The sequence below is a fragment of the Cyphomyrmex costatus genome, unplaced genomic scaffold (genome assembly GCF_001594065.2).
Source record: "Cyphomyrmex costatus isolate MS0001 unplaced genomic scaffold, Ccosl1.0 scaffold254, whole genome shotgun sequence".
Lineage (NCBI taxonomy): Eukaryota > Metazoa > Arthropoda > Insecta > Hymenoptera > Formicidae > Cyphomyrmex > Cyphomyrmex costatus.
This window is the reverse complement of record NW_017276629.1, coordinates 18,163-26,100: the sequence shown is the minus strand read 5'-3', so window position 1 is coordinate 26,100 and position 7,938 is coordinate 18,163. Positions and strand designations below refer to the sequence as shown.

The 7,938-nt window shown below is 29.5% G+C and overlaps 2 protein-coding genes across 2 annotated transcripts; one reads left to right on the top strand and one right to left on the bottom strand.

Moving 5' to 3' along the window:
- Positions 1–2,725: 2,725 nt before the first annotated feature.
- On the top strand, positions 2,726–3,596 carry LOC108774451 (X-ray repair cross complementing 2). The gene has a single exon (XM_018540560.1). The coding sequence runs from the start codon at positions 2,736–2,738 to the stop codon at positions 3,534–3,536; it is 801 nt and encodes a 266-aa protein (XP_018396062.1). The 5' UTR covers positions 2,726–2,735; the 3' UTR covers positions 3,537–3,596.
- Positions 3,519–7,213, bottom strand: LOC108774449 (sec1 family domain-containing protein 2-like). Its single transcript, XM_018540558.1, is given in 11 exon segments — positions 3,519–3,754; positions 3,873–4,019; positions 4,347–4,455; positions 4,932–5,163; positions 5,250–5,378; positions 5,544–5,810; positions 5,986–6,171; positions 6,279–6,548; positions 6,643–6,718; positions 6,720–6,883; positions 6,973–7,213. Coding segments are annotated over 11 exon segments (1,992 nt in total). The 5' UTR covers positions 7,171–7,213; the 3' UTR covers positions 3,519–3,540.
- Positions 7,214–7,938: the final 725 nt, after the last annotated feature.

The following is a 7,938-nucleotide window of genomic DNA, read 5'->3' as shown; positions in this document are numbered from 1 at the left end:
TATTCATGCGGACTGATACGTGAGATAGCGGGAAACGCAACACGACCGTACTGGTCCTCGCACTTTGCCTGAACTGGGAGAGTTCGCTTGTGGTTAGCAATATGTAGGTAGCGAGCAATGAGCATACGGGCGAACGAGCGAGCGAACGGGCGAACGAGCGGTCGTCTTGTGGAGGGGCAAGGCATTCGCGCGGGCATGATGTTAGACACGCTGTGTGTCGATTTGGCCTGTTGAGTTTGGCGCGGCGAAACTTGAGTTTGCGAATTTCTCAGGGAGGGTATATACAAAGTGGATCGAAACGCTTGACGTTATCACATTACAAATATCGTTATTTGTTTTTATTGCAAATGTAATAAAATTAGTTATTGACGATAAAAGTGTTTACTTTTAATCTTCTAATTACTTCAGCATTTTTGACCATTTTGGTTTTATATTGAAGATTTTCATCTTTTCCATTAATTTTGAGAAGCAACCTTTTTGAGTTGCAACCTCTTTTCAATTGTTGTAAACTAATCTGTTTGGAATAATCAATTTTAAGTAACACAAGCACACAAGACAAAATTACTTGGTCTGGAAATTAGACAACGCTATTCTTACAAATTTTGAAGCTGAAACCGAATCCGATATCCAAATTGCTCCATATCAAGACAATTGTTTTTATCAATAAAATGTAGCCTGATTTTTTAGTATTTTTAGAGTGGGTTTATTTTAGTTTATGATTTTTAATATGTTAGTTAAAATAAAACAAAGAAAAGTAAATTTAAGAATCATATGCAAGCTTTATAGTTAATATGCGAAAAAGAAAGAGAGAGGGTTAGTTGGTACAGATTAAATATATTAAAAAAAATTTTTCTGCCGATAAAAAAAGTTTTGATGTGATGAAAAGCAATTTGAACATAGATTTTAGAGCGTCAAAATACACAAGAATACCATTGTCTAATCTGCTGATCCAAAATCTTTTTGTGTGCTTGTGTAATTTTTGCTTCATCGATTCAGTATATTATATATAATATTGAAAATATTGAAAACATTGAAAATATTGAAAATGTTGAAAAACATATGAATGTAAAAATATAGCCATATGTGTCCTCTGTATATAACTTATACTTAAGTATACTGTATAACCAATTATAGATTACGTTTAGCTGGTCGTTTTTGTCTATGAAAATGTTCTAGAAAATGTGCTTTTTGGCTTTTAAACATATTACATATTCCGTCTAAATAAAATTAAAATAACAATCTAATTTATTATTTAAATTTATTTTTATTTCACAAATAGTATTAAAATAAAAATTTATCAATAATTTCATTGTAACAATAATATAAGAATTCTTTTTACAAGAATTTATTGTACATGTATATACAGTACCCTTCGTAAGTTTGAAAACCTACTTTTTTAGAGACAAACAATTACATGACAGCGATTTATACATGTTCTTGATTTAAATAGATCAGAAGACGTCCAAATTACGATGAACATTTTTATCTAGAACACTTATAAGCTTGTACATACCGAAAATATGTTGGACAAATATTTCACAGCATCGAAGCGCTCAAAGTTGAATTTCGCGCTGTGATCTATTGTTTACCTATTGTCACTCCTTTTTATCACAGATCGTTGATTGTAGTTTCACGGTTTCTGTTAAAGCGGTAAATTGTTTGAGTTGCAAGATTTCAGATTCCGTAAAAACAGTAAAAACTACAACAGTCATCGAAAATGGCACCGAAGAATCATATTTCGTATGAATCGCATCTCAAGATAGAAATAATTTCCGACATATTTTCGGCAAGCTTATAAGTGTTTTAGATAAAAATGTTCATCGTAATTTGGATGTCTTACTATTGTCTGATCTATTTAAATAAAAAATATAAACCGCTGTCATGTAATTTATCTCTAAAATGTAGATTTGTTTTCAAACTTATGGAGGGTATTGCATATAATAAGATACTTCTTCTTACTGTATTTTGATTTGCGAATTTCAGGGCACCTGCATATATATATATATATATACACGAAAGAAATAAATTTAAGAATTATACAAATTTATAAATATATTTATATGTATATTTGTAATGAAGCGATTTAAATTTATTTTTGCTTAGGGGCGGCATTTTTTAAAAAAAAGTTCTAAAGATAACTAATTTTTTTTGTCACACACCGTAAACGTGCAATAAAGATAATAAGGTTCTTCGATCTCTATATAAATGACCTTTTTTGTTCTTTACGCCAATATGGTTATTGGATAGTTGAATGGAGGTGGCAAGAATTTCACTGCCTAGGAGCAGCAAAAATCTTAATCCGACCCTATTCATTTCCTCAACAATTCGAAATCTATCAAAAAACAATAAATTGCAATTCTCAAAAAATATCAATATGATTAAAACAGTAAATCAATTATAGTAACTTTCTAACGTAGAAATGTAATCTAAAATATTTTACTAATTATTAGAAATAAAGAAATTATAATGAATTAATTGTAATATACATAAGAATTTTTAATATCTCGAAAATAATATTGAAATATGCGAGAATATCGATTCCATGGTCTTTCTACCATGATCGATTCGATAGTATCGTATCTACATGACGACATGAAACAAAAATGGCTGCTACGAAAGATCTGGCGGGATTTGGTCGAATTCCGTGAATAATCAAGACAATACACGTTAATTAATAAAGTTTGAATCGTCATGGTAGAAAGAAAACAGACGTATCTTCCTAAATTATTAACAATATGGAGTTCCATTCCGAAGGTGGGTTAGAGCTGTTATCGAGATTTAGTGAGAAATCACGTTCGATTAACCTCGACGACGTACTTTTCTCAAGTGATATCGACAACAAAAGCATCATAGAGATCATCGGGGCTTCATCCACTGGAAAGACTGTATTATTGTGCCAGTTCATAGCAAAATGTATATTACCCGCGCGATATAAGGAGATCAAGATCAACGGATGCGATGCCTGTGCGATACTGATCAACACACTTGGCCATGTGCAGATAAGTAAGATAGTTGAACTAATGACTTCCATGGTATGCAACGCATATCAGGTAGCTGATGTACAACCGCTAGCCGAAACGGTAGACTACATAATAAACAGATCTCTGGAAAACTTGACAGTGATCAGCTGTTGTAACAACGGTGAACTTCAGCTGATTCTATACACACTTGAAGATGAGCTTCTCAGCAATGAAAGAATCACTTTGTTAGCTATAGATAATATACTAGCGTATTATTGGCAGGCGAGAAAAGAGAATATACTTACTATGAATTATTATGCTACAAGCTTACTCAAAATTATTCGATCCCAAACATCTCAGTTTCACACTGTGACAGTTTACACTAGATGGGATGGACCCAAATACGAATCACATGCGAAATGTACAGATATATTAAAGAGAACAGGTGTAAATTATAGGCTGCAGCTAAGTCTTAGTACTAAAGTTCATAAGTTTATGTGTCATGTACAATCCACTAATGATGTAAAACAGATTTGTTATACAATATCTGATTCTGGTATAAAATGGATGCAATAATATTTCAATAATTAATCGATGAGAGAAGAACCTTGTCCACTATATCTAATGGATTTAATAGCCTAGAACCTGCTATTGTTATTTGGCAATTTGTATTAAATAGTGATATAATTTCTTTAGTTTCTCTTATTTCTTCTGGTGTTATACCTCCAATGACGTAAATGATAATCCAATTGTTATCACATGGATGATGTTTTATTCTTCCTTTAGAAAGTAAGCTGTCAAAGATATATAAAACTAGATTTTCTTCAGAATTTCTTTAGAAAAATTGAGATATCCATTTAATAATGTATATAATAATGCATAATATAATGATAATATAATATATAAACTTACTTGAATCCAGCCGAAATAAATGAGCGTGATCTTTGATGTAAATCTGGAAGTTCATGTCTATCTGACTGAAGTATATCTGTTAATAATTGTTGCAAGATGCCAATACGTTGAACAATCTCTTGAGAACTTGATTTAGACATCAAGGAACTGTACAAAATATTTAAAAATAGCCATATAAGTATAATAGAATATGTCATTACATTTGTATACGCATATTACATATATTTTTTATATACATATTTTTTTATATACATTAAATATGAATATTTAAAACATGTAATATATGAAATAAGAATTAGAACCATTCTGAAACTATATACCATACATTTAATTTCAAAATGAATTGTATTTTTAAAAAATATAAATACTAAAAAATATTTGTAATGTGCATATACAGACATAAAGACATATTTCATAATAATTGTGTATTATATGTATGTGTAAATTATATATATATTTTTTATAGTTTCATACTTATAGGTATGTAGAGGCGCGCGTTGTTGTGCTATTTCATGTAAGGTCTTCATAATGTGATTCGCTATTTTTACAGATGTTTCCTTTATAGTCTCAGCCTCTGTAACGTCTAATTTAGATATATATCATTGTTATATTGAAGATATATTATATAAACTTAAATTATAAACTTATTTATCTGTAATTATTCAATAAGCTCGAACATTATCAGTCTTAATGAATATATAATCTATATTTTCATGACACATTTATTAAAAAATTTAATTAAGTAATGGCCAATTTCTTTATTTCTAGATAAATTGTCAATGACTATCCATGAGATATCTGAGAGATATCTCTTGGATAAAATTATCTACAGATAAAAAAATTAGCCATAAGATAAGAAAGTTTAATAAAATGATCAGTGTAACAATATTTTTGAGCATATTTGATACATATATTTTGTTTTTTCGTTGTTAAACGGAATTTTATGTTAATCATTATATTCTCTGATCTTGTTTTATATTTGTAATATTAAAATATTTTTCATAACAATGTTATTTGCATGATTTATTATTCCTATATTTTGTAGCATATTTTACTGACCAAAAAGAGATAAAGTTTGTTGATACATTGACAATTTGCTGTTCGTTGTGTTTTCCTTTAATTTTGTAATATCTTCAAATACAGCGTCAGTGATAGCTTCTTCTAGCTGTTGCTCTTGTTGAAGAGAGAATTGTATTTCGGTTCCAGCTAACGCATAAATATGCACCAAAAGTGCCAATATATTGTCTGTATCTAGCCCTCGTTTTTCGCGAGTTTTTATTATATTGCTTAACTGGAAATATTCGAAAGAAAAAGTGTAACCTTACAAAAAAGGGTGCAAATATTAAGAGTGTATAAGAAACTAAATACGATAATTACTTGTCCAAGCACGCTTGTAGAATCACGACTCACAGCTATGTTTTGTAAAATTAATTTCTCGAGACTAATTAATAGGTCTAATCGTGAAGTCTTTTCTGATGTTAAGGCTTGTATAATTCCCAATACCACCTACAAAATAAGTAATATTCAAATGATTTCAAATAATATTCAAATAAATTCATGATTTTCTAAATTATTTATATTATGAGAAAATTACAAACATCTAGAAATTATTTTAACCGTCAAAATAAAACACATTAAATTTTAATTACTTTATTATTGGGGTATACATACTTGAAGCTTTTTGCTTGATTCTGATATAGTATGAAGATCAGCTATATCTTGAAATTTATTTATGAGCTTTTCTAAACTATGTGCAGAAATTCTCGTTCCCAGTTTTGGTTTCAGATTTTCTTTTAGTTTTAAATTTTCTTTTGTTGAAAGTATGTCGACGAGCAGTTTATTCATAGTAGCCAATACGTCCTTTTGTTTTTTTGTGATTAATATATTCATTAGCGTTTTATCATTGCTGGCCAAGCATCCTGGTATATCGACAAATTTCTTAAAACATAAAAATGCTTTTATACAATTTTTATATAATAATTGACATTTTTATAATTTTTATAATATTTAAATGATGAGAAAAATGTAGAGGGCAATTACGAGAGTCGTCTATATAAATAAATCAATAAATTTGTATATGCAATGAAATTAAAATTATAATGAGCTAGTATACCTGTGAACCACAAAATAAAGGAGACATATTTATTGCAACGTCGTTGTAATGATGAGGTAAATGAGGTAAAGTGCACAATATTCTGGATAGCAACGATTCAGTATTGTTACTAGTGGAAGTACAGAGATCTAATACTCTGTCGACAAAGATTAAAGACACTCCCTTTCCCTTTGTAGCAATTACACTCTATATAAAATTATTATATTAAAGTAAAATGTTTTATATTTTTTAATACCTTCGTTACTCTTTTTTAATTAATTATAAACATTATAATTATTCTTTCAAAAACTTACGTTTCTACGATCGATCGCCGTTGGTAACGTTTCTAATTTTTCAGCAACATATTCACCAAATTTTCCCACTGAATAAATATCTTCTTTCAAATTCAAATATGTTAATAAACTGTTAAACAAACTTACAAAATGATCAACTGCATACTCTGAATTCTTTAACAATGCATTATTTAACGGTGATAATAGATCACTGAAAGGTGGTGTTACAAACAGACCACTGTCAATTAGACTAATAAAAATTGGTCGAAATAGTATTGTGACTGAACAATCCTATAACAATCAATATATAATAATAAAACCGTAATAATACATAATAAACTCAATTTGAAATTAAAAACTTGTATGTTAAACAAATAAATATTACCTGCAACAGCTGATTGGAATGCATCCAGCTTTTTACATCTCTCTTTAATTTATTATAATCTGTTCTGTCCTCTAATAGCTGAATCCTCGTAATTCAACATGCTTGAATGTGCAGCAGTAATAATTGTACAATGTTCAAATGCATTTTTCTCTAATATCATCTTAACTGTACGTTGATAAAAAGCTGGATCAGTAGAAGTAGAAATAATAACCACCTTTTTGCAGTTCTGTACTTTGACATACTGTAACAAATTATATAATAAATTAACCATTTTAAAATTATATGAGACTTTTGTGAACAAAAACATATTTTTACTACATAATCACATACACGAAAGTTGTACATATCCAGTTCATGAACTGACGTTGCACCGGCATCCTTAAAGAAGGAATGTATTTTGCCACCAGTGTGCCAGTGAAGGCATTCCGTTGCTGCATGATCTATATAGACTGCAGATTCACTTACAAAACCAGCAATATCGTGCCAAATATCAACAAGAAATTGTTCCACATCATTAATGGCTTCCATTATTCATTAAAAATATAGCATACATAAATGTATTATGGAATATATTTTCACTTTTACTTTTAAATGAGTTCGAAATTATAAATTATTGTCTCTGTTCAACACTCAAGTAATATATAGTAACAATATAATAACATTTAAATTTAACGAGACAACATATAAATTGTAATATAACAATATATTATTTATTCACGTTAATTGTCGTATAAAATAGAATTCAACTTTTTATATCACAGAGTTTAAATTCGTGACAGTAGATTATTTTAATTATGTGATCATGACTAACTTCTGCAAATTGCCACATGGTTAAACAGCTGATTAATTATAAGGAGCAGTATAGGCTGCTGTTAATTTTATATATGATACGTATGCTCGAGTGCCTTCATGTGTCATTCTATCGTTGGACGTAAAACAAGAATACAATTCACTTAACGCTATCAGAGAGAAATCAGGAGAAACTTGAGGTTCCTAAGAAAGCTCATCCCTGACTCCTGTCTCCTGTCTTTTGTATTTTTCGTGAGATCGTCGAAATTAATCGAAACTGTATATACATTACCGCTAGTGGCGCTATAGTACCTTTCACTTTTCAAAATGGGTACTACGTTGCTGCATCCATTTTCTGACACTGTCGATATAATCAAAGCAAAGAGTACATCGATGTAGGCCGATATTTATAGTCATTTCTTATATTCAAGTTTGAAATCAGAGTCGCGTTTTAGCAGAGAATACCTCTCTGGACATACCATTTTAAAAAAAGAGAATACTTTCAAT

Bases quoted from the DNA above. Each gene is read 5' to 3' on its own strand.
- LOC108774451 (XM_018540560.1), top strand. From the start codon at position 2,736: ATGGAGTTCCATTCCGAAGGTGGGTTAGAGCTGTTATCGAGATTTAGT.